Consider the following 25537-nt stretch of genomic DNA (forward strand, 5'->3'; position numbering starts at 1 on the left):
GGAAATGGAGTTACAAAGGTAGTGAAGTGGATGCTGGGACCTAACCAGGATCTCTGGGAAAACAGAAAATGCTCTTAATCAATGAGCCATCATTCCAGCCCATTATGTAATATTTATTTATTTAACTTTTGTTTATATGAGTGTTTAGCCTGTATGTGATCTGTGAATCTAGTGGAAGCCAGAAGGTGTCATATCACCTGGAACTGTAGTTAGACAGTTGTTAACCATCATATGGATACTGGGTAATAACCTCGATTGGTTGAGAGAGCAACCAGTCCTTCCTCTTGATTTCTGAACCATCTTTCCAACTTGTAAAAATCTATTTTAATTACACTTTAATTTAGCGTATAGGTTAGCATGCTCATGGAACAATGTTTCAGACTTGGTTCTCTCCTTTTACTATGTGGGTCCCTAAGGATCAAACTGAGTTATTTTGCTGGCCTTTGTTATGTGATTACATGCCCCCAAGATCACACAAGCATTTTTCTCAAAACTAAGCTATGTCCTAGAGGTGTGTGCCTATCTACAACTGTTAAGTTTCAAAGACGCTGACCTGGTGCCTGTCCCAGGCCTTGCAGAGGAATGAGGGGACTCAGTCAGTATGAGACTGTCGGGTGGATATCTAAAAGCCAAGATAGTCTGGAAGATGGGCAGGTGTGCAAAGCAGGAGACGGGGCAATAGGTGACACTACATTGACTCACATGTTGATAGAAAGGTTGAGTGATAAGGTGGATTTTATGAGCTAACATACAAACATGCGGATGGGAAGTTGGCGTTAGGCTCAAAGGACACCAGTTGTAGGAACAGCTAATAGCTGTATTTTCTAAATCAAACAACAGGTACAGGTGACCCACGCCTGTTCAAGGTTTGAAAATAAACGAAAACTGACGGAAAGAAACGAAGAGATATACTCTTAACCTCGGCAGTTCTCGGGTGTTGCCGGAAATGGCTGACTACCGCTCTCGGCTGAGCGACGGAACGGGGGCGTGGCCGGCTTTGCACACGCGGAGCCTCTTCGGCTGTTTCCGGAAACTACCGAAAGCCTGCTCCAAGTGGGCGGAGAAAAGCTGGTAGGCGTGGCTGCTGGTTGGCTGTGGAGGTGCGGAGAGGATCTTCGTGGATTTCCGTAAACAGTGCCGAAGCTTGGTCTTCGGAATCTAGGAGGTGCGCGCGTCCCCGGGGATTACCTTCTTCGGTAGTTTCCGGAATTCACCCATAGTCTGGGCTGAGAGGAAAAGGCTCTTCCCCCTCCCGTTCCTAGTTGTTTCGGATGTTTCCGGCTCTTGCCGGCGGAAAGAGCCGAGGGCTGGCGGTGGTGGCGGCCATGTTGGGAGCAGCAGGTCCGGCGGCGGCTGCCTGTGTGTCGGGCGCGGAGCAGTGCGGCTGAGGGCAGGGGAGGAGCGAGGCAGGCGGCCGGCTGCGGCGGTTGAGAGTAGGCGGAGCGGCGCGGCCGGGCCGAAAGGCCGCACAACCCAGCCGGGGGTCGGGGGGGTGCGGTCCGGAGCCGCTCGGAGCCGGCGAGGCCTAGCCCGAGCGGCGCATCACCGGGCTGGCGTGAGCCATCGCCCGGCCTCCCCGCACCCCCGGCCGGGGCCCATGCAGCGGGTGCTCCTGCTGTGAGAAGCCCCGCCCGGCCGGGCTCCTAGCCTTCCCTTTCCTCCCTTCCTCCAAGCTTCTCCGTTCCCTCCCCTGAGATACCGGCGCCATGTCCAGCGCTCGGACCCCCCTACCCACGCTGAACGAAAGGGACACGGAGCAGGTAAGGAGCCCTCGGGGCTCCCCTAATTCTGTGGCTGGGCCATTGCACCTTATGAAGGCTCCCTCCCTCTGCTCTCCTCGTGTTCCTGCTTTCTTCTGCAAGCCTAGACTGTCATCTGGCCCCGGATTCCAGCCCTGCACATCCCTCTTCCGAGTCCAGACCTGGGACCCACCTTGTCCTGACTGAGCTGCACACTTGTATCTCTGCCAAACGCCCCTCGCCTCTCACCGCCCTCCTGCGCTCTTCCGTGCTATCTCCCCAGCTTCCTTCTCTTCCCTTTTCTCTCAGGGGCCTTTCTGGTCTTCCTCCACCCACGCTTAAAGCAGCCACCTTCCTGCTCCTCGAATAACACCCCGCGATTTGCCGCGGATTGTTGCCCACCTCTTTCTGCATCTCTAGCTTTGTACCCCCTCTACCCGCACCGGCTCTCTCAGTCCTCGGTTTTCTCCCACAAGAGTCCGTGTCTCGGAGTGTGTTCTCGGTCCCTATGCCCTTTCACTTCTCCAGCTTTTTCTATCCTCCTTTTCTGTTCCAAATTGAGCTCTCCTTGTTGCTTGCAACCCACCAGCTCCACCCTCGTCACCTTTCCAAATCGTTCGCCTACTCTTTGCTCATCACTTTCCCTTCTTTTCAGCAGGAGCTCCCAGGCTCCTAGCACTGGCATGTGTCGCTTCCGTGTTTCCCATACAGCTGTCATGCGCATAGTTTTCCCACAGGTTGCCTTTGGGGTTCCAGTCACCGCTCCCTTCAGAGGCTTTGGATCGCTCCTGCTCTCTTCCCCTTGGGGTTTGGCATTTGAGTCCCTAGGCTTTCTGTCTCTCTTTGAATGCTCTTCCAGATTGTCCCTGGGTTCTCCCTCTACCGTGGGAAAGACGGTGTTTTAGCCTGGCTGTATTAACGTAACCTGTTGCTCAGTCTTTTGCCGGCTGCATCAGCTGCATCAGTCCCTGCTTTACTGCCTACTTACACTGCAACACAAATTCGGATACTGTCTTTCCAAACCGGTGTCTGTCACTTCTCATAGTATCATAGTATCTTCCTCCTTGTTTGCTACTTCCTATTGCTCAACCTTCCTCCTCTTACTATGACTCCGTAATCAGTGCTGCCTTTCCTGTCCCGATGGGTCTCCTACTCCTCTCACTGTCTGTTTACACCTTGTATGCTCTGTCCCTTCCCTTTCCGTTGGCTAGCCTTTGCCATTCCCAGGGTGGATGCTAGCTGCTTGTGCTGTGGGTCAGCAGCTGGACCCTGTGCTCTCCCTTTCATCCTGGCAACCACTGCTTTTTGTCGCCCAAGCTTGTGCCTCTTCTCTGTCGTCCTCTTTATACTTGTCTCCTTTGTCTCACTGTCTCTAGTGTCCCTTGCTCCCTGCCTTTTGGACAGTCCCTTGCCTGTCACATGTTTCTGGGTGAATTTTACTAAACACAGACATGTTGGAAGGGGGCATACTTAGCGCATCAGCACCCTTTGTGTTTCCCTCTTGTTCCCTGCTTTCTTTGTAGCCAGGTAGGCTAGTGCTGCTGCTGTGTTTGCTTAGCATCGACTTCCTTCTTTGTAAAGCCCTCTTCATCCCTTTTTCCTTTCCTGTACTTTTCTGCTTTGTTCCTCTCTTGCTGTCTGTACCTGGGCACTTGGGAACTAAGGAGGCATCAGGACGGAGTTTCTGTCACCGTGGACCTATAATACCTATGGACTGTTTGCTGTTGGGGCAGAGCAGGGAGTTGAGAGGGAGGGATGGTTGATTTATTTCATGCCTGGGTCTGGCATGCCACCAGGAAGCTAGGCCTGCCTGGGACAGAGATCTTTGGAAATTGAGGAGCTTGGTCTGTGTTGCACAGTCCCTTGCTTGCCAGCTGTATCTCTTCTGGGAAACACTTTGTCCAGCTCTTTTGAGGCTGTTCTGTATGTACCCTTTTCTCCTACCTTTCTTTCAGTAGCTAGACTTCGATTAACTGGACAACTTTCCTAGACTTGATTATGAGCAGGGGGAAGGAGGCCAAGTGACTGACTGGCACCTTCAGGCATTTGGGGAGTGGTTGACCTGCCTGTTCCCTAGAGAGGCTGTGGGGGCATCGTGTTGGGCAGAGAGAGTGGCCTCAGTGTGGTTTCTCTGTGCTGTTTATTAAGCGCAGATGCATTATTGGTCTGTGTGCTCAGATGTGCTTCTCACAGTGTTGGGTCGTGGAGTGGAGGTTTGGCGCATGTGCACTGATTTCAGGAGAGTGGTAATCAGTGGCCAGTTTGGCACATGAGCTGCTCTGTGATAACTTAGTCCAGAGCAGAAGCTGCCTTGTCACTCTGCTCCTCTTTGGCTTATTGCTATTCCTCACGAACTGAGCTGTATGGAGTCAGTCCCTGATTCTCCACTCACACTGCCAACTTCATGTTCCACAGCCTCCTTTGAAAAAACTTGGACTTGGAAAAGCTCGATGCACACCTATTACAGGTGCCTTGCTGTCTCTTTTTGTTTCTTGTGCTGCTAAAATTTGCTCTTGATAGACAAGTGCTCTATATTCCCCAGGCCAACCCTGTATGCTTTAGAAAAATTAAAAAAAAAACCAAGAGTCCTCAGCATTCACCTTCTTTACTAGGTGAAACCGAATACCTTCTCCTCAGTCCCTTTGCAAATAGTAAACCATTGTGGGAGCTCAGGCCATTGCTGTCACCTCAGTGTTAGGAAATAAAGAGCAAAGAATTTGGCTGGGCAGGTCCCTCTCCACTGTCACCTTATTAGATTTAAATTACTTAAACTGGTTTTACCAGAGAATAAGTAAGCAAACTTCCGTGGATGTTTTCAGTCTCTTCCTGTGCCTTTTCTCCCTCTTTAAAATTGTGGCTGAGAAGCTGTTTCTAGGAGCTCTTTGATCACTTCTGAAATACACACAGAACATGTTGAAGCATAAAAATAAACCTTATGTTGCAGAAGATTGCCTGTTTGCTGTCAACTCTGCTTCTAACAGTGAAAGTAGATAAAAGAAAGCCAAGCTCTTTCTTGAAGATAATTTTGGTGGCACCTGATTTCAGATGTGCATTTTCACCAGAGATGGCTTCCTTTTTGCAGGATTCTGACCTGGGGCTAGTAGTTTCGGGGTTTCTTAAGTCTGTGAGCTGAGCTTTCTGTGAGCTGCTTTTCCAAATGGCTCTGCTGGCCTGGAGGCTTGGCAGCCTTGAAAGCAATCAGCAAGATGACTGTTTGTCTTCCAGCCAGTAACAGCCTTAATAGTCAAGTGTGGAGAAGGTACAGCTTCCAGAATTCACCTGCCCCAGGCTGGAGTTTTCCCTGACTCCTGGAGAGAGGGACCCTCCCTGGAAACAGAGTCTATGATAGAAAACAGGAGCCTTTGCTACTCATCAGTCAAATGACAGTGCTGCCCCCAACCCTTCTAGAGAGTGGGTGGCAGAATATATTTACAAAGAGGAGTTAAGAGGGCAAACCTAAGTTATAGAATCCTATAAAAACATACTCCTGAGGGCTGACAAAAGCCTGATGAGCTGAGTGAGATCCCTGAGATTCAGATACTTGCTGGAAGAGCTGAACTCACTCACTCTGGCAAGATACTGCCACACTCACTTGCTCATGTGTTCATTCTCTCTCTCTCTTTCTCTCTCTCTCTTTCTCTCTCTCTCTTTCCTTCTTTCCCTCCCTCCCTCCCCCCTCCATCTCTCCCTCTATTCCTCCCTCCCCGTCTCTCCCACTCTTGCTTGTTCTCACTCTCTGCTCTCTCACACACACTAAATAATTATGATGATGGTGATGGTGGTGGTGGTGGTGATGACAACAACAACAACAATGACAGCAACAAAAAGCCTGAGACCCAGCAGTTGTATGGTTTCAGAACTCTGAGTCCCACTGGAGCTAAGGCAGGCTCAGGTCCAAGTTCTGTCTGAGCTACAGGATAAATTCAAGCCTAGCAACTTAGTGAGACTGTCTCTCAAGATCCAAAGTAAAAAGACTGTAGATGTAATTTAGTGGTGTAGCATTTGCCCAGCATGTACAAAGCTAAAGGTTTGTTTTCCATTAAATCGAATCTGAGAATGGGTTTGGTGGAAAAATTAAGCCATTCCATAGACATATTGTGAGATTCCAGTTTCCTTTTGGTCAATACTGGTCTGAATACTTCATTTTTGATGATGTAGGATTCTGTGATTTGACTCTTGGTGAGGTGGGTGCCTCCCTTCAGGGTGTGGATGTAAGTGAATGTTAGACCTTACAGTTTCATATGCTGGGCGTTAGGGATTTTATATGAGGGTCATTAGAGTAATGTCTCTCTGAAACATGACAGTGACATTCTATAGCCTTTGACCTTAAAAGTTACTGTCTAGAGAATTATAATAATGCTTCTCCATTCTGAGGATTTGGGGAACTAGCTAAACAGATGGTACAAGTAAGAGGTTGAAAGTTAGCCTGGTTTGGATTGAAATCAAGTTTGCATAGGGATAGCTTCGCTTTTAGACTGTGACCATGTCTTGGGCTGAGAATCTTGGGCATACATGTCTTGGCCTAGTTGATACTTATGAGGTAGAAAGAGGTGGAGAACCTTGTTTGCCTGAGAGGTTTGTACAGTGAGATCTCTTAGGAGTCAGCATTTCTCTGGCTAGACTGCCTCCCTTTGGAAGAACAGCCAAATTCTCAGAGGGCATTTGACTAGGACTAACCATAGGCCTTCATGAACTGTTTCTCATGGAGCACTTAGCTACCTAACTGGCATTTCTCTTCCCCCAGGAGATTCGACAATGGCCCTACATATGTATTATGTTGATTTGAATGAATATTTTATGCTTAGAATGCAGTCAGGCCTCAGACTTTGTGGCACATTATTGACTAGTGGGTTGGGGGCTGGGTACCACCTTTGGCCTCATGATAGTGTCTGTGCTAAATGGACTCCCCCCCCCCCCTCCAGCAGCACTTTGAAGCCCATTAATGGGTTGGGATGTGGTAACTTCAACAGATGGGAAGGGCCAGGAGGCTGCCTGGTCATCTTCCTTCCCTTAGGCTGCCTGATCAAGGTTCCTGCTGTACCCAGGCCCAGGCTCAGCCGCTTCCCTCTGCTTAGTTAAGTTGTGGTCCCAGCTGCTTGGCTGGCCTCTGTGCTGAGGGGACATGTATGGAGGGCTTGCTTTGTTCCCTTCTACCTATGTTGCTGCTGCCAGGTTTGATGCTTTCCTATCAGAACAAAAACTCAGAGTTATATGGAAAGGGTGGTGTTTCAACCTGGCCCTGCCTTGGAGTCTCAGCAAGATGACAAACAGGATAGGTGACTGAGTTTCCTTCTCTTCATGGGAGATTCCAGGATTTGTCGGTTTGCACTTGAAGCCTGGATTCTCCAGGCTTTCTCCCAGCCTTCATCAAACATGAGCGTGAGTCACTGAAGTGTTAGCTGCGTGCTTTCCCCTTCTGTTTCAGCACAAGGAAGAATAAGCCTTTACAAAGCTCCTGGGGGAGGAACTCACTCTTTCCCCATGCTGGCACTGGAAGCTGCAGGCTATCCCTGCTTAGAGTGACACTGCCCCAACCACAACCTTTTGGGATGAACCACTAAATACCATTGTTACTTATTTACTTATTTGTTTGTTCACTTGTGATTTTTTTTTTCTTTTCTTTTTTTCGGAGCTGGGAACCGAACCCAGGACCTTGCACTTGCTGGGCAAGCGCTCTACCACTGAGCTAAATCCCCAACCCTTTTGTTTATTTTTTAGGACATGGTTTCTCTGTATAGACTTAGCTGTCCTGGAACTCACTCTGTAGACCAGGCTGGCTTCAAACTCATAAAGATTCATCGCCTGCTTCTGCCTCTCAATTGCTGGAATTAAAGCCATGCTGCACCACCACCACCACCACCACCCAGATGTTCTTTTAATTTTTAATTTAAAAAATTATTATATCTTGACATGGTAGTACACACCTTCAATCCCAGTGGAGGCAGGTATATCTTTGTGAGTTTGAGGCCAGCCTGGTCTACATAGCAAGTTCTAGGATAGCCAGGACTGCATAGAGAGACTCTGTCTCAAACAAATGAAAACAAAAATTATTAGTATTTTAATGAGGTATTTTTTCTGGTAGGGACTTTAATTTTTTTCTTATTATTTTATGTGTATGTGTGTCTGCCTGTGATTTGTGTATCACTTGTATGCCTGGTGCCTGAAAAGGTCAGAAGAGGGTGTGGACCCTAGGTCCTCTGAAGAGCAGCCAGTGCTCTTAACCTCTGAGCCATCTCTCCAGCCTTTGTGATTGCTCTTAGATTGGGATGGGACCACCAATTTTGAATCAGTACCAAGAGTATCTGGCCTCTTGTTTCCAGTTAGCTCTCAGAAGCGGGGAGGGCTTTCCTGTTTCTTGCCCTGCTCAGTGCCTCACCTCCTCCTTTTGGGGTGCGAGTCCCTTGATCTGTGTCTTTGGCATTGCCGTCTGTAGCTTCTTTCCACAGTGTCTTGTCTTTGGGTTTATACTCACTTTTACTTAGAGATATGCTCATTAGCAGGGTGTGTACAAAATCATTAAATTTAGGTGTGTGAAACCAAGGGGAAGGCATAGGTTTTGGTAAGACAAGTGGAATTGGATGCCCATACTGGCTTGGGGTCCTTGGGATAGGTGAGGTAGACATGGAGAAAAGGGGGAGAGAGGTGTATTCAGTGTCTGCTCCTCGACACCCTTCTGGCCTTTTCTTTCTCCATGTGAAGTAGGTGGAGCAGGCGTTGGGCTGTACAGTAGAACCAGTCAAGCTGGTTTTGCATAGGGCCAGCCTATCTTCCCTTGTCCTCTCTGTCAAATTGGCAACACAGAGGTCTGCCTCCTGTAGACTGGACAAGCTGCTGAATTTGTATGACCTCTGTAAACAACGTCCCACCCTCTGCAAGTACCCAGCAAGTATGGGGATTGCATCTCCTCTTCTGAAAGGGGGCTTTTCCTGCACCCCATGCTGATCGTCAAAGCAATTGTCTGTTTTATGTACTCTCCTTGGAAGCTCTAAGGTACAATTTCTTTTCTTGGGCCCCCTTCCCACTCATTTGTCAAAAGGTCAGACTGTCCAGAAGGAAGGGTTTGGGGTCTGTGGTTGGTTCCTCTTTTGAAGTGAGGAAGAGAATTGGGAATCCTAAGTTCTGATTCCTGTGATGTGGACATTAAACTCAGTGACATCAGACCCTTTGAGTGTGTACTGTGTGGTGCCAACTGCCCCAGACTTCCAGGAGGACTAGAGGGCACCGCTTTTGGTCTTTGGCAACATAAAGGCACTTAGCCATAGTTTTTACCTTCTTTGAATTATCAGTTGTTTGGATGTTCTAGGGAGTCCTTCTCAGGTAGTAGACTAAGTCAGGTTCTAAGACTCAGTAGCCAGTACTGGGAGGTAGAGCAGGAATGTTTTCCCAGTCTCCTCAAAAGCAGAAAAGCTAATGTATGGAAGTATAGTGATTTTATTTAAGCTATTTGTAAACCTGTGGGCTGGCTGCTTCTGTTCCTTCTGTAGTGACCTGCGTGTTCTGAGAATTCAGAGTTCTATTACTGATATCTCAGATGCAGGGTGCACTCCTCCTTCTCCTCCTCCCACCTTCTGTACCTTTCCTTTGTGCCCACCTCCCCTCCACTGTCACTGCATGTAGTGTTTGGGGTCACTTGTGTGTTGTTGCTTAGTAGTGTTGAGCTCTCTAGCTTTCTCTTTTCTTTCTTTTCTTCCTTTTCCCCCCTTCTTTTCCCTCTTCTTTTCCTTGCTAGGGATTGAACCCAGGGCCTCCTGCATATTAGTCAAGCACTCTGACCTACATTCCAGCCCTCCACAGACATTCAAAATGACTGATTCTCTAGTCATAGGAAGTCTGCTCCTTTGGCCTGCTTGATGTAGCATAGCATTGAGGTGAGCTTCTAGCAGAATTAAGAGATCCTAGTATGTTTTGAGATTCATTACATGGTCCTGGTGTAATTATGAGCAGGCTTTGTGGCTAAGTTCCCTGGAATCATGGTTGGCCTCTACGGTGCCCTTAGCGTCTTTCACACCCTTCTGCCCAGCCACTGGTCTTTGTGAAGTGGGGTAATGACAGGTACCTGTCTTCGTTCCTATGGTGCAGCTCTTGGAAGACAGAGGCAATAAGATTGCAAGTTAATCTTAGGCTATCTAGCAAGATCCTATCTCAAAAGTAACACAGAACAGCTGTCTGTAGATGTGTTTGTAAGCTCTGTGAGCATGTGAAGTTCTTAGAAGGGTGTAGGGTCCTAACTACTATTCCAGTTGAACAACTAAGTATGTTTCTCTGAAGAACTCAGCTCTAAGTGAGCAGAAGGGATGCATGGTAGAATTTCTCTGCCATTGGTTAAAGAACTCTTATTCTTCCTGGGTTTCCCAGCGATTGCCATCCCATAGGTGTGTTTTCTTTTTCTTTTCTTTCTGAGTTCAGTTCCTAGCATCAGGTGGTTCACAACCACTTGTAACTCCAGTTCTGTGGGATTAGACACTACCTTTTGTCCTCTTTGAGTACACACACACACACACACACACACACACACACGCGCGCGTGCGCGCGCACACATACTTTTTTAAAGAGCACATGAAGCTGTGCAACAGCACTTTGTATCTTTCAGACAGCTAATTACAAAAACAAAACAAAACAAGTTAGGATTGGTAGAATCATGCCAAGCAGTGGTGGTGCACACCTTCAATCCTAGGTGGATCTCTGAGTTGGAGGCCAGCCTGATCCCCCAGTGAGATCCAGGTCAGCAGGGTGACACAGAGAGACCTGTGTGGTCCCCATGCCTTGCAGCTCTTTGCTCCTCTTCTCCTCCTCTTTTTTTTTTAAACTTCAGTAATAGTTTTTTTTTTTTTTTTAAATCAAAATTACTACTGACTGCCTGTCCATATTTCTGTATCATCAATAATATTGTTGGTGAGTGTGCAGGCTTATTAATAACTGGAAGACCAACCCAAATTTACACCAGACTTGGGACCCCAGTGTTAGAGGGCACATACTTCTCCACACTCCAGGTCTAACCCTCCATGCAGGGTTTTCCTTCACCACTGTCCTTTTCTCTGTGCTTAGTGTTGACCCTTTGGCTATTAGAGAAAGCTATTTCTCTTACAGACCATGTGGGACTTAGCAGGCAATTGAGGGTTCCTTTTTCCTCAGCAGAGCAGCCTTCAAGGGCAGGTTCCTGTTACCTCCCCTTCAAACGGATGAAGAGGTGTAGCCTGTGAGTGTGGACTTGGACTCTTGGGCTGAGGTTGTGGTCTACATTGATTCCTTGTTTATCAGTGTTTTAGTGTCTCTGAAGCCTGAATGCTCCGTCAGGATAGAAAGTGAGTTGCTGGGATTTTTACACTGCAGCCTCGCTTAAAGCTCAGTAGCAGCTCTTCCCTGTGCTTCCTCTTCCTTCCCACCCTTTACCATCTTGCCACATTCTTATTGACTTTCCTGTTTGGTGTATTTGAACTCCCCTTTATCCTGTCCATTCATGTTCCTGTCATCTCAGGTTTTTGTCCCCTTGTCCCACTCTTCTTTATCTGTTTACCCTCCTGAAGAAAGGCTTTTCCCCCGCTTTTTATGCTAGGTCTTGCTATGTACCCCAAGCTGCCCTTGGTCTCTGGCCTCAGCCTTTTCTGTGAGGATTACGGATGTGCTGTGCCACGTCTCTTCCAGTTGTTGTGTGTGAGTGTATATCTGTGTATAATTTTTTTTCTTTCTTTTTTCTTTTTTTTCGGGGCTGGGGACCGAACCCAGGGCCTTGTGCTTGCTAGGCAAGTGCTCTACCACTGAGCTAAATCCCCAACCCCATCTGTGTGTAATTTTATGTTATGTTTATGAGTGTTTGTCTGCATGGGTGACTGCACTACTTGTGTGCCTGGTGTCCTCAGAGGCCAGAAGAGGCTTTGGATCCCCTGGAACTAGAGTTACAGATGCTATTGGGAACTGAACCTGAGTCCTGTGGAGGAACACTAAGTGCTCTTAATCACTGAGCCATCTCTCCAGCTGTAGAGTTAATGTGTGTGGGTACATGCATACATGCTACAGTGCTTGTGTAGATCAGAGGACAACTTTGAAGAGTCGGTTCTCTTCTTTCACTGTGGTTCTGGAGATCTAATCAGGTTGTCAGTTTGGGGGCAAACACCTCTCCCCATTGCGCACGCTCTCTAGCTCAGGAAAGAGATTCTTTATAGTTGTTGAATCCCAGGCCCACCTGCTCCTGTCCTCCATAGCTTTGATTTCTGCAGAGTTACAGGTTGTTTTATTGTTCTTGGTACTAGAGATCTCACCCAAAGCCTTAAGCATTTGGAACACAGTAACAGTGAGCCCCGTGCCCAGCACTGGATTTGCTGCTCTAAGAAACAAGTTCCTGTTAGGCATCATAGCACTCACCTCTAATACCAGCACTTAATCTGAGGCAGGGGGATTGAGGGATACATGGCAAGAGCCTGTCTCAAAAAACAAACCAAAAAACCCAAAACAAAACAAAAACCAAACACAAACAAACAAAAATAGGGAAGAAGGCCAGGTATTGGTGGTGTACATCTGTAATCCTAGCACTTGGAGGCTCCTGCAGAGGATTGGGAGATCAAGGCCTTTGGGCTCTACAGAGGTCCTATTTCACAGGAGAACAATAGTAATGAAAAATAAGAAAATGAAAAAAAAATATGGCTGGCCTTTTGCTACTCTGTGGTTTCTTTCTTCCACCCTTCTCCCTTCTCCACCCTTTTTTCCCTTCTACTCTTTCAACCATCTAACACTAGATAAGAAAGAAAAAAAGGATAGAGAGGAAAGGAAAGAGATTCTTGACTTAGGGGTCGGAAAGGGGATGATGTTATCTTTAGACTGCTTCTTAATGATTAAGGGTGTTGAGTTCCTTGGGGCAAATTTGATCTCTGCCATCAGGGTTTCTAATTTCTTCCTGTTTCTTCTTTGCACAAGACTATTTAACAGCAACCAATAACCACCCACCAATCAACACCCCGCCAGAATTCCAAACATCACACAATCACAGAAACGACCTGCAGCTGGCAAAATCACACCCCTGCTAGAGCATGAGGCAAATCATAGTCAGCTGCTCCGGACAGTCTTAAACAACCCCATATCCCACACCTGGGATTGAAATGGAGCTATATTCTTAGAATATTTTTGAGTTTTTTTAAGAAACCAAAACAGAAAAACAAGTTCTTTTATATGTCTTTGGAGCTCCCTTCCTTAGTAAAGCCACACTTGTCGAGCTGACCACTTTGAGAGAGCATCTTAGTTTCCTTGGTGACAAAGTCCTAAACCAGTTCTAAGCTAATCCCTCAGACCTGTCAGGTATGCTGTACATTTAGATAGGTCTTGTTATGGGGTAGTGCTTGTTAATTTTGGGTAATTCAATGTTAAGTTAGGTTTTCATTGTGGCTTGGAAGTCCTAAGTGTTACCTAGAGCCCTTCAGGTCAAATTACTTTTATTGAAATATGAACACAGTATTTAAGTTCTTTTAGATTGGGTTGGGGATTTAGCTCAGCGGTAGAGCGCTTGCCTAGCACGCACAAGGCCCTGGGTTCGGTCCCCAGCTCCGGAGGGGGGGGGAAGTTCTTTTAGATTGTTTGATTGTTTTGTTTTTCCAGACAGGGTTTTTTTGTGTAGCCCTGGCTGTCCTGGAATTTGCTCTGTAGACCAGGCTGGCCTTGAACTTGGACACCCACCTGCCTCTGCCTCCCAAGTGCTGGGATTAAAGGCTTGTGCCACCACTGCTTGATTTTTTTTTTTCCTTTAATGTGTGGGGTTATGTGTATACATGTGTGTGTGTGCGTGTGTGTGTCCATGAATATGGCTGAAGGCCAGTGTTTGGCTCTGTCACTCACTGCTTTCTTTGAGACAAGGTCTCTCACCTGAAGCCCTGATGCCTGATGTTTTGGTTAGGCTGGCTAGCCAACAAACTCTAGATCTGCCTGTCTCTCTCTGTTACATGTAATACTAGGATTATACGCATGTGTGGCCATGCCTGGCTTTAACATGGTTGCTGAAGATCTGAACTCAGGTCCTCAGGCTTGCATGGCAACTGGTAACCTACTGAGCCATCTCCCAGGCCCCTGACTCCTTGTTCTATCTCCTCACTAGTGTGGAACTGGTGTTTTCTGAGGCTAAATGATGCTTCATGAGAGGTAAATTATTGCATTCTTGTGTTTTCAAGAATTTTCAGAGTAATAGTTTGAGGTACAAATATGGAGTTTTCAATAATGAACTCAGTTTGTTCTTGGAATTTCAGTTGTGTCCTTATTAATCCAGTTTAGTTATACTTTCCATCACTTATCAATTTCATTATAAGTCATTGTTTTAGAAGCTACATTTCCTTGATACCCGAGGAAACAACAAGAAAAAATAGTTGTAATGACATTTGGAAAAACGTCTAATTTAGACCTTTTAATTTTTTTTTTTTTTTTTTTTTCCGAGCTGGGGACCCGAACCCAGGGCCTTGCGCTTGCTAGGCAAGCACTCTACCACTGAGCTAAATCCCCAACCCCTAGACCTTTTTAATTTTTAATTTTAGCATTTCATTCTACTTCATCCTTAAAATAGATAAAAACTTATGTTTCTTCTATTCCCAAGTATGAATTGTTGGCTTAAAAAAATAAAAGTAGGACCAATGAGATGCTTCAGGGTGCAAAAACAAAAAGGAAATTAGAAAACTTGCTGATTCAACCCATCTATGTAACTCTTCTTTAAAAATATTGGGAGAGAAAAGATATCCAGGAGCAGGGGAAATAGCTGACTTGATAAGAGTGTTTTAAGGGTGCACAGAGTCCTAGGTTTGATTCCCAGCATTCCGTAATCCTGATAGTGGGTTATACCTGTAATCTTAACTCTTAGGAGGTAGAGGCAGGAGTTGAAAGCTATCCTTGGCTATAGAGTCAGCTTGAGTCCAGCCTCAGATACATGGGACCCTTTCTTAACATAAACAAATAATTACAATAGAGAAAAATGATAATGAAGCAGTCTTTTCAACTTGTAAGCATTAATAGTGTGTTTTAAGCAACAAAATAGTATAGTATTACAGTGCTAGGTAAGGTACAAGATCAGTCCTTCAGAGTTTAAAGTAAGAGATTGAATAGTAAGTCTACATTCTATGAGCTTTAAAAGACTAAATTCTTCAGATTTTCAAAGAAGAGATGAAAAAGTTCTGGGTGTAGTTCTGCACCCCTCTGAACATAGTACTTGGGAAGCAGAGAGGCAGGTAGATCTTTGAACTGGAGGCTAGCCTATTCTACAGACCGAGTCTCTAGATAGCCAGGACTATGGAGAAACCTTGTCTTGAATCACCTCCTCCCACCAAAAAAGTTCCTGAAACTGGTATGGTATGGAATAAGTGATTACTTTGCTTTGAGTGGACAGGCACCTCTGTAACTAAGAGACGTACTGCTACTTAGAATAGTGGGTGAAAAGTCAGTAGAGCTCAGGCAGCACTGCTTCTAATATAACTGGAATTTGGTAAGAGTTTTATACACAAAGACCAGGTTAATGTCTTGATGACAGACCTGTAAGATTTTATTTCGGTTGTTTTGGAATTATTTGTATGTGTGGGTATATGTACATGAGTGCCGGCATCGGTTCGCCTGGAGCTGGAGTTGCAGGTGGTTGTAAGCCCCTTTACCTGGCTGCCATGCACGGAACTTGCATCCTCCAGCTGAGCTCTCTGTGGCTCTGTATTTGCAGTTTTTCTTTCACCTAACACATAAGCAGATGTACAGAGGGCTCAGGGTGCTCCATCAGCACCCACAAGCTGTCACAGAGGACTTTCTCCTCTATGCTTTCTCAGCAGCACACACAGCAATGCTGCATATTCAAAGAGTAAAGAACTTTGTTTATGTTTTCTTTTTTTTTCTTTCTTTTTTTTTTTTTTCCCAGAGCTGAGGACCGAACCCAGGGCCTTGCGCTTGCTAGGCAAGCGCTCTACCACTGAGCTAAATCCCCAACCCTGTTTTGTTTTTTTTTTAGTTTTTTGAGACAGGGTCTTACTCTGTAGCCATGTCTGACCTGGGGCTCACTATATAGGTCAGGCTGTCCTTGAACTCAGAGATCCACCTGCCTTGCCTCTACCTCTCTGGATCTGGGAATAAAGGCGTGTGCTACCATACCCAATGGTTTTTGACTTCTTGAATCTCATAAGTTACCCTGGAATAGTTTCATCTCCCATTTCACACTGATGGTGTAAAAGCAATAGCAGGGAAAAACCACTAAGGAAGGGTGCAAGTGGTAGCACCAAACTGCCAGTGGCCAGGGTCCTTGGTTCAGCTTCATATTTTCCATGGGAGGAAAAGCCATTGTATATGAGAGTGGCCTGGATGAAACGCTGACAGGTAGTGATTTCTCATTCTTTGATCCTTTAACAAAGGACCCTTTGCTGGGTATGGTGCATGCTCCTTTAATCCCAGCACTCAAGAGGCAGAGGCAGTTGGATCTCTGAGTTCGAGGCTAGCCTGGTCTACAGAGTGTGCTCCAGGACAGTCAGGGCTACACAGAGAAGCCCTGTCCTGGGAGTAGGGGTGGCGTGGAGTGGGGCGGGGCAGAGAAGCAGTAGAAGCAAATAGATTTCTGTGAGATTCAGGGCAGCCAGCTTCCTCACAACTGCAGTACAGCTCCAGCTCCTGGGGTCCTGCCCTTCTGGCCTTGTCCAGACGTATAGATGTACAGTTACACACATACTGCTACACAGACACACAGATGTACATACACTGCTACTCAGACGTACAGATGTACAGTTACACACATACTGCTACACAGACACACAGATGTACATACACTGCTACTCAGACGTATAGATGTACAGTTACACACATACTGCTACACAGACACACAGATGTACATACACTGCTACTCAGACGTATAGATGTACAGTTACACACATACTGCTACACAGACACACAGATGTACATACACTGCTACTCAGACGTACAGATGTACAGTTACACACATACTGCTACACAGACACACAGATGTACAGTTGCTACACAGACACACAGATGTACAATTACACGAGTTTTAAATATTTTAAGTGTATATTTCAGTGGATAAGTACAAGACATTGACTACAAATGTATATATTAGCTGCCTCTGTTAGTGCTTCTCTGCAATCCTAGCATGTGGATGCTTAAGGCAAAAGGATTGCCATGGAGTCTAGGCCTAGCAAGACCATGCCTCCAGAATAATATTTGGAGGGTATATTTATAAGGTAGATAGCACGTAGATAGGTAGATATTATCTGCTCAGGGTATTTTTGAGTCAATTCAACCAAACATAGAGAGACCTTGTCTAAAAGACAAGGTGTAATAATGTCTCTGATATCCTTGGTGAGTAAATGCAAAGTATCATAACGTATTCCTGCCTTGTGATAGAAAGGCACATGGGTGATGGAGAGACCAGCTACCTGAGTCATTTGTGAGTTTTTGTTCTTTTATGTTTTTTTTTTTTTTTTTAAAAAGATTTATTTATTTTATATGAGTGCACTGTCGCTGTCTTCAGACACACCAGAAGAGGGCATCAGATCCCATTACAGATGGTTGTGAGCCACCATGTGGTTGCTGGGAATTGAACTCAGGACCTCTGGAAGAGCAGTCAGTGCTCTTAACTGTCTCTCCAGCCCTACATGGTTCACTTGAACTTGAAATAATAACTGATTTACAAACTGGTTATCGATTGTGGAAAGTTTAGTGGAAGTTTTTTTAGAATTGAACAAAATGAGCTTGTCAAGTTTTCAAGCAGAAATTAACGTTTGGGGTGCTGAATTGGCTACCTGACTGTTGTTTCAGGGTTAGGCTGTGTCATTAGTGGATGTCAGTGGCCCTGGCTTTGTGGAGACTGAGTTACACCTTCCCATTGCCGAAAAAGCCAACACCTTACTGGCTGACCTGTCTGCACTGATTGTGCTGCCTCTGCTGCTGCAGCAGCCCAGGCTAGCCCAGCCAAGACTAAGGCCAAGAAAGAATCAGAAGAGTCAGATGAAACATGGGACTTTGGTGTCTTTAACAAATCCCTCCAAAGTGAGATTGATTTTGAGAAACATGAAAATAAAAGCTTACTTCTTTGGAAGAAAAAATGAAGTGGGGGTGCTACAGAGATGGCTCAGCAGTTATGGACACTCACTACTCTTCTTCCAGGGTCACCCTCCTCATTTGTGGTTCTCTCTCTCTCTCTCTCTCTCTCTCTCTCTCTCTCTCTCTCTCTCTGTCTCTCTCTCTGTCTCTGTCTCTCTGTCTCTCTCTCACACACACACACGCGCACACACACACGGTGCGGTACTTTTGGTTTGGTTTTGTTCCTTTTTCCTTTTTAGTTTCTTGTAACAGGGTTTCTCTGTGTGGTCCTGGCTGTTCTAGAGTCAGGTCATATACCCCAGGCTGACCTCGAACTCACAGAGATTACTTCTGCCTCCCTAGTGCTGGGCTGAAAGGTGTGTGCAACACCACCTCCTGGCTATAGGTAAATCTTAAAAAAATAAAAAGGGCAAATCTTTTTTAAAAAAAGAAAGACGGGTCTCAGGTGGAGGCTGGACTAATCTACAAAGCATATTTCAGACTAGCCAGGGCTGCCTGCTTAGACTGCACTAGACTTACCTCATACAGAGCAAAAAGGAATCTTGGAAAATTTGTATATGTCAGATTATTTTGATGAGATTGACACCAAATTTAATGTGAATTTGTTGTTGTTGTTAACTATTAGCATTTGAAAATTCTTCTCTATTTAGTGTAAGACTGTTTTCTAAATTGCCAGTGTGTAAAAGAAGTGCAGGACAACATGACTTTTAATTAGTGTGTACAGAAGTTTCATCAGTAGTTTTGGATTCTCCATTGTGATTGTGTGAGTGAGTGCATGTGTGTGTGTGGGGCTGGGGATGCAGAGTGCAGGACAACCGCAGGAGTTGGCTCTCTTCTTCCCTGTTCCAGGTTTCAGGCATTGAGCTCAGGATGCCAGACCCAGTGACAAACATTGTAGCAGTTGGGCCACCTTACTGGCCCGTGACTAACCTTTAAAGCTCCTACTCTGTGAGTTTGAGTCAGTGTTTGGAAGACTGCTAAAGTCCTGTTTCCATCTTTATGTCCATATGAAATTGGATTTCCTTGCACATTTCATAAGATTTTGAAACACTGAGTGCAGTAGATATAAGAAGTCACCTGTCTGTCATTAAGGCAGATATATTAAAGGTAACACTTTTAATCAAATTTCAGTTGTTTTAGAAAACATGATGTTTCCCTAGAAAGAGTAGTCTGTGTAAACATGTACTGGGTTTATTGTTATTTTGGTGAATGAATAGTGCTTGATATAAAATGATATGTTTGACCTGCTGGAAGAGGCTTAGGCAGGGGATTGAAGTAGTTTTCCATGTTGTTACTGCGCTGGGAGTGTGAGGTCAGAGCCTCCTATATTCAGATAGCTTCCCTACCCATCACCGAGTTACAGCCCACAGAGTCTCCTCTTGGGGGGGTCTAGTACTGCAAGTACCCCGCATCCTCAGTCCTTAAATATTTACATCTGTAGGGATTGGAGGGATGATGACCTAGTGAGTAAGAGCTTGTACTGCTCTTACAAAGGACCTAAATTCAGTTCCTAGCATCCGTGTTGAGTAGCTCACAACTACATATAACTGCAGGTCCAGGGATCTCACACTTCTAGCATCCTTTGGCACCTGCAGTCATGTGCACTCACCCCCATACAGACTACATGCATACACACAAATAATATTTTCTTTTGAGCCAAGTTTCTCTGTGTAGCCCTGGCCATCCTAAAATTTGTTCTATAGAACAAGACTGACCTCAGACTCAAGAGATCTACCTGCCTCTGTCTCCCATGTGCTGTGAATAAAGGTGTGGACCACAAAAAAAACTTTAAAAATCCCTAAAAATATATATGTGATTATATAAATATGACATTGAACAAAAATATATGTGTGTATTAGCCAGGTGTGATAGTGCATGCCAGTAATCCTAGTATGGGGCTAGTATGGGGCTGGTTAAGGCAAGTGGACTGATGTGGAGGCCAGACTCCACATAGCAAGACCCTGCCTCCAAAATGATTTGCATATTAATAGGATGGAATGCACTTTAGCACATATATTATGTAATGATCTGCTCAGGATATTTTTGGTTGTCCACCTCAAACATTTGTCACTTCTCTGTGATGAGAACATTCAACTCCTACTAGCCATTTGATTTATAGGATTCAGTATTAATCACCCTTCTGCGTAACTGTGTCAGAACTTCAGTCTTTCTGTCTTTTGTATAATCAGCTCCCATCCTTACCTCCTCTGAGGTTGCAAAGGTTTTGGTTTGGGGACTTTTTGGTGCTAGAAATCAGACCCGGGACTTTGCACATGCCAGAGGAGCACCAGCCTTGCCTGTGGGTTTTGATTCCATGCCAGTTCCTCAAGTACACTCATGAGATACAGGTTCAGTTGGAGTTCAGAAAATAGACTTTTATTAAAGATAAATTATTCCTGTTTCCTTAAAATGAGCTTGTTTCACTTACACTTCTTTTTCTGTATGTCTACATATATAGGGTTTGGGTGTATGTGTGGGGTGCATGTGTGTATATGACATGTAGGTTCATGTTGTATTGGGGTGAGTGTGTGGAGGCCAGAGGTGAACTTTGTTTTGTTCCTCAGAGCTGTACACCTTCTGTGAAACACGGTCTCTTACTGGGGCATGGGCGCCCAGCTGTAGGTTCCTCCTGTCTCTGTCTCCATCATTCCTGGCTTTTTTTTTTTTTTTTTTTTTTGGAGCTGGGGACCGAACCCAGGGCCTTGTGCTTGCTAGGCAAGCACTCTACCACTGAGCTAAACCCCTAACCCCCATTCCTGGCTTTTGTGTCCAGCTAGCCAGCCTGCTCTGGGGATGCCGTCTCTGCCTCTCATGCACTGAGCTTCCACGTGGGCTGACACATCCATGTGGCATTTGTGTGGGTTCTGGGCATCAGAGCTATGCTTTCCCTCCAGAGCAGCCAGCCCTTTACACTGTGAGCCGTCTTCTTGCCCAGCCATGGCTCTTTGGAAGAACGCTAGTCATTTATTTTATAGACCGTTTCTCAGTTATGCTATCCTGAAATTTTCTTATGACCTTGTGTTTCAGTACCACTCCTACTATGGTAAAAATTATAACAAATTTATTTTGATAATTAAATTTTAAAAAATTTTATGTGGTAGGTTGTCTGCGTAAATGTTAATACCCATGTGTGTGCCTGGTCCCCATACAGTCCAGAAGAAGTTGTCTGATCCTCTGGGACTGTAGTTTCAGATAGTTTGAATATAGGTGCTAGAACTAACCTGGGTCCTCTGGAAAAGCAGACAGTGTTTTCAGCTGTTGAGCCATCCCTCCAGCTCCTATTTTGATAATTTTTGTTTGGTTGGTTTATTTTGAGACAGAGTTTCTTTGTGTATCCCTGGCTGTCCTAGAACTCACTCAGTAGATCAGGCTGGCCTCAAACTCACAGATAACAGCCTGCCCGTGCCTTCTGACGTCACTGCCTGGCTTGATAATTGTTTTTATTTAGTCCTGTGCCATTAAAGTAGATCACACTGTTACATAAGCCTTACTGTGATTTCTAGAACTTTTTCATCATCTGAAATGGAGTCTGCACTAATTAACTAATAGTAACTCCTCCAACTCCTCCAGCCCCAGCAACCTCTATTTCTCTTTTATTCCCTATTAATTCTAAATTCCTCATGTAAATCATTGATTTGTCCTATGTCTGACTGATTTCAAAGTGTAATTTTTCAGGGTTTGTTCATGTTGAAGGTTAATTCTGGTTTAGTTAGTGGTGCTGGAGAGATGGCTTAGAGCACTGGCTGCTCTTGCACGGGACCTGGGTTTGATTTCCAGCACCCACATAGTACTTAAAACCAACCGTAACTCCCAGTCCTGGTGGCCCCATTCTCCTTTTTGACCTCTGGCATCGGGTGTGAATGTGCTATATATACAAATATACAAAATAAAATATATAATAGATATTTTATATATAAAATATAAAATAAATCTTAAAAAATAACAAAGGTCAGTTAATTCACTTTGGTTTTAGTATTTTGGAAAATGTAATTACTGGCCAGGCATGGTGGTTCACATTTTTAATCCCAGCACTCTGGAAGGCAGAGATAGGCAAAATCTCTGTGAGCTGGAGGTCTAGCCAGGACTGTATAGAGAGACCCTGTCTCAAACCAAACAACCCCTCCCCTATTAAAATACACAAAAGGGAAATAAAGTTACTTTTCTTTTTTTTTTTTTTTTAAGATTTATTTATTTTGTGTATGAGTACACTGTAGCTGTCTTCAGACACACAGAAGAGGGCATCAGATCTCATTACAGATGGTTGTGAGCCACCATGTGGTTGCTGGGATTTGAACTCAGGACCTCTGGAAGAGCAGTCAGTGCTCTTAACCACTGAGCCACCTCTCCAGCCCCAAAGTTACTTTTCATAAGAAGTGCCCTCTGTTGTTGTACTCAGGTCAGTGAGCTTACTTTAAAGGAATCCATCGTTCAGTGTTTTCTCTTTTAATTTTCCTGTGTTGGTAATAGAACCCAGTGCCTTATACATGGTAGGCAAATAGTGTTCTATCAGTGAGCTGTGTCCAAGGCCTATTTTAATTTAATGCTACCACTAGGGAAAGATGTAAGCCAAATGAACAAAAGCTATTCGATGCTGTGCGTTTTTGCAGTGTGAAGGCAAGAGTTTGGGGTGGAGAGTGTTCCAGACACAAGTGTGAGAACATGACCCAAATCAGCTTCATCAGCCCTGCCCTTGATTGGTCTGCGATTTGCTATGGCCTCATTTGTAAGCCTTTGTTTTGTGATTTCCAGAGTCCTGACCTGCCCTCAGGAAGGCACTTGCCGCCTTGGTTTGCAGTCATTCTAGCTGAGGAAGTCAGTTCTCAGTGACCTAGGGAACTTTGATCAAAGTTGGCTTATTTCCTGCTCTGAGTGCATAGCTTTGGCCTTTTAAAAACTCCATTAAAAAGATCATTTGGCTTACCTGAATTTCATTATAACATTTTTTTTAAGGCTTATATGTTGGCTGTTGGTCAATTCCCAGTCTGAAAACTGCAAAGCTTGCATTGCACCCTTTCATCCTTTAAGAGCTTTGTTGCCTCAGATATTTGGAGTCTGGCAGTATCGTTAGGCCCCATACCAAGTTGTCTGTTTCTTTGGGGCTGAAGAGCCTGATACTTTGTGTCTTCTCCTTCCTTTACTTTCTCAGCCTCTCTCATTTCTTCCCTTCTTTTCTTGAAGTGCTGGGAATTAAACCCCCCATGCTTAGCTGCACCCCCAGCTAACCTGTTTGTTGTCGTCTTTCTGAGACAGAAAGGCCCTTTCTTCCAGTGTAGCTCTAGCCTGAAACTCGCTGTGTACCAGGCTCCCAAGTGCTCAGATTAACTTAAGCTTGACTAACGCACTCTCTCTGTTTCTTTTTGGTTGTTTGTTTGGGTTTTTTGTTTGTTGCTTGTTTTTTGAGACAAGGTCTCTATCCACAGCCCTTGCTATCCTGGAACTCACTATGTATGTAAACCAGGTTGGCCAAGAGTTTGTAGAGATCTACCAGACTCTGCTTTCCAAGGGATGAGATTAAAGGTATGCATCATGGCCACATCTAGACAAGCAAAAAATTTTAAACTAATATTTTTTGCTTTGAAGCATATCTTGTTGGAATAACTTTAAATTATATTTATGTATGGTGGGTAATGTAGAAATCAGAGGACAGCTTGCAGGAGGCAGTTACCTCCTCCTACCATATGGAACCTGGGATGGAAGTAGAGCTACAGGCTTGACATCAGCCACCCTTAACTGCGGAACTACTTCACCAGCTCTGGAATCATTTTGCAAAACAAAATTTTAATCAAGAGCTTAGTATTGATTTTCATCTATAAACAGAGTGGCAGGACGGCCGTTGCATTCAGCAAGTCCCATAGGCCTCAGCTTTCTACAAAGTAGTTTCCCCACCCCCCACTTCTCAGAATTACATGCGGTTTGTTCTGTGTGTGTTGTGAATTGAACTAGGGCTTTGCACATTCCGAGTGTTCTACTGTTGGGCTGTATTCCTAGTCCATGGCTTTTATATCAGTTCTAGACGTGAGCTTATTTTTTCTTTGACCATTGGTCTATATAGATGATAGAGACTTTTCACTTTCTAAGGTTTGTTTACTAGCAAAGACCACAGTGACTCAATAATGGTATCTCCTGGGCGGCCCTCCAAGTGCAGAACTCTGTTCCAGATTGTTGGGAAACTCGGTTTGAAAGCAATGGACGAGTACTTGAAGAACAGACAGCCCCCCACCTGTTCCCACTCGTTTGTTTGCCTCTGAGGTTAAATGTCTTTATCTACACCTATAATAACCTCCACTTTCTGAGAACCGACTTTGTCCTTATTTAGCTGTTTTACATCCATTAACCCACTTATTCTGTGAGGTAGTAGGTCTTGTTATTTTCTCCACTCCTCAGATGAAGGACATAGGCCAAGAGATGTTAGATCACTGGTCTGATGCCATAAACCAGGTGGTCCAGAATGGCTGTCATTTTCTGAACTAGCCATTATAGGGTGTGACCTCAGTTGTGTCCACAGAAAAGAAAGTGAGAAGCACAGTGCATCTGAAGTCCCTGGGAGGTAAGAGGGGGGGTGTGTGTGTGTGTGTGTGTGTGTGTGTGTGTGTGTGTGTGTGTGTGTGTGAGATTTCAGAACCAGCCTTGACTAGACAGAGAAACCATGTCTCAAGAACTGGAAAAGGAAAGATACAATTCTTTTTTTGTTTTTGTTTTTGTTTTTGTTCTTTTTTTTCAGAGCTGGGGACCGAACTACAATTCTTTTTTAAAAGATTGACTTCTTATTTATGCGCAGCGTGTGTCTGTCTGCATGTGCTGTGTATGTGCTGATGTCTTTGGAGGCCAGGGGAAGGCAGCAGACCACCCAGAGCTTGAGTTGGAGGGAGCTGTGAACTGCCTGGTGTGGATCTGGACTTGGGTCCTTTACAAGACACCAGGGGAAGGCTCTTGACTTTTTTTTTTCCCCCCTCTTTTCTTTTTTTCGGAGCTGGGGACGGAACCCAGGGCCTTGCGCTTGCTAGGCAAGTGCTCTACCACTGAGCTAAATCCCCAACCCCAGGCTCTTGACTTTTTAAGCACAAAGATAAACTCCACATGGGAACCTGAGCTCATACAAAAGTTTTAGTCCAAACTCAGGCACTCCAAAAGACTTGTATAAGATGGTATTTAAACGAGGCCCCCCTTACCTCAGTAAAGTTAGAGACAGGAGAGTCAGAAGTTCAGGGTCCTCTTGAACTGCTTTGTGACTCAGGGCCAATTGCTGAAGCCCTGTCTCAGCAGAGGGGATGGGTTCTCCGAGTTCGAGGACAGCCAGGGCTACACAGAGAACCCTGACTCAAGGGGGAAAAAAAGGAAAGAAAAAAAGAAAAGAAAAACCCTTTCTCAAGAATAAAACACATGTGGTTGTGAGGTTGCAACCCTTTACTCCCAGTGCTAGGAACTGGAGGCAGGTGGGTCTTTAAGAATCTAAGGACACCTGGTCTACATAGTGAGCTCTAGGGCAGCCATAGCAAAACCTCATTTCCAAAACCTCCTCCCGGGGTTGGGGATTTAGCTCAGTGGTAGAGCGCTTGAGGCCTTGGGTTCGGTCCTCAGCTCTGGGAGGGGAGGGGGGGACGACCCTCCTCCCAAAGACAAAACAAAACAAAGTAACAAAATAAAATTTACCTTGGGCTTTATGGAAAGATAAGTGTGTGACTTAAGTGAGGTGGTACTTGCTATGTTCCAACTCTGGTGGTTGAGACTGAAGCACTGAATTAGAGAGCAGA

The 25537-nt window shown here is 45.1% G+C and overlaps 1 protein-coding gene across 8 annotated transcripts in view; it reads left to right on the top strand.

The window, feature by feature from the left end:
• The first annotated feature begins 1073 nt into the window (after positions 1 to 1073).
• Positions 1074 to 25537, top strand: part of Mark2 (microtubule affinity regulating kinase 2) — a 65419-nt gene continuing 40955 nt past the window's right edge. For 2 of the 8 annotated variants that reach the window (XM_032896453.1, XM_032896457.1), the window contains exon 1: positions 1190 to 1760. In XM_032896453.1, the coding sequence (XP_032752344.1) occupies positions 1707 to 1760 (54 nt within the window). In that variant the 5' untranslated portion in view covers positions 1190 to 1706. Of the gene's footprint in view, positions 1166 to 1187; positions 1761 to 25537 lie in introns of those variants that run through there. The other 6 variants (XM_032896448.1, XM_032896450.1, XM_032896449.1 and 3 more) reach the window with 4 other exon arrangements.

Source organism: Rattus rattus, chromosome 2, assembly GCF_011064425.1.
Source record: "Rattus rattus isolate New Zealand chromosome 2, Rrattus_CSIRO_v1, whole genome shotgun sequence".
NCBI lineage: Eukaryota > Metazoa > Chordata > Mammalia > Rodentia > Muridae > Rattus > Rattus rattus.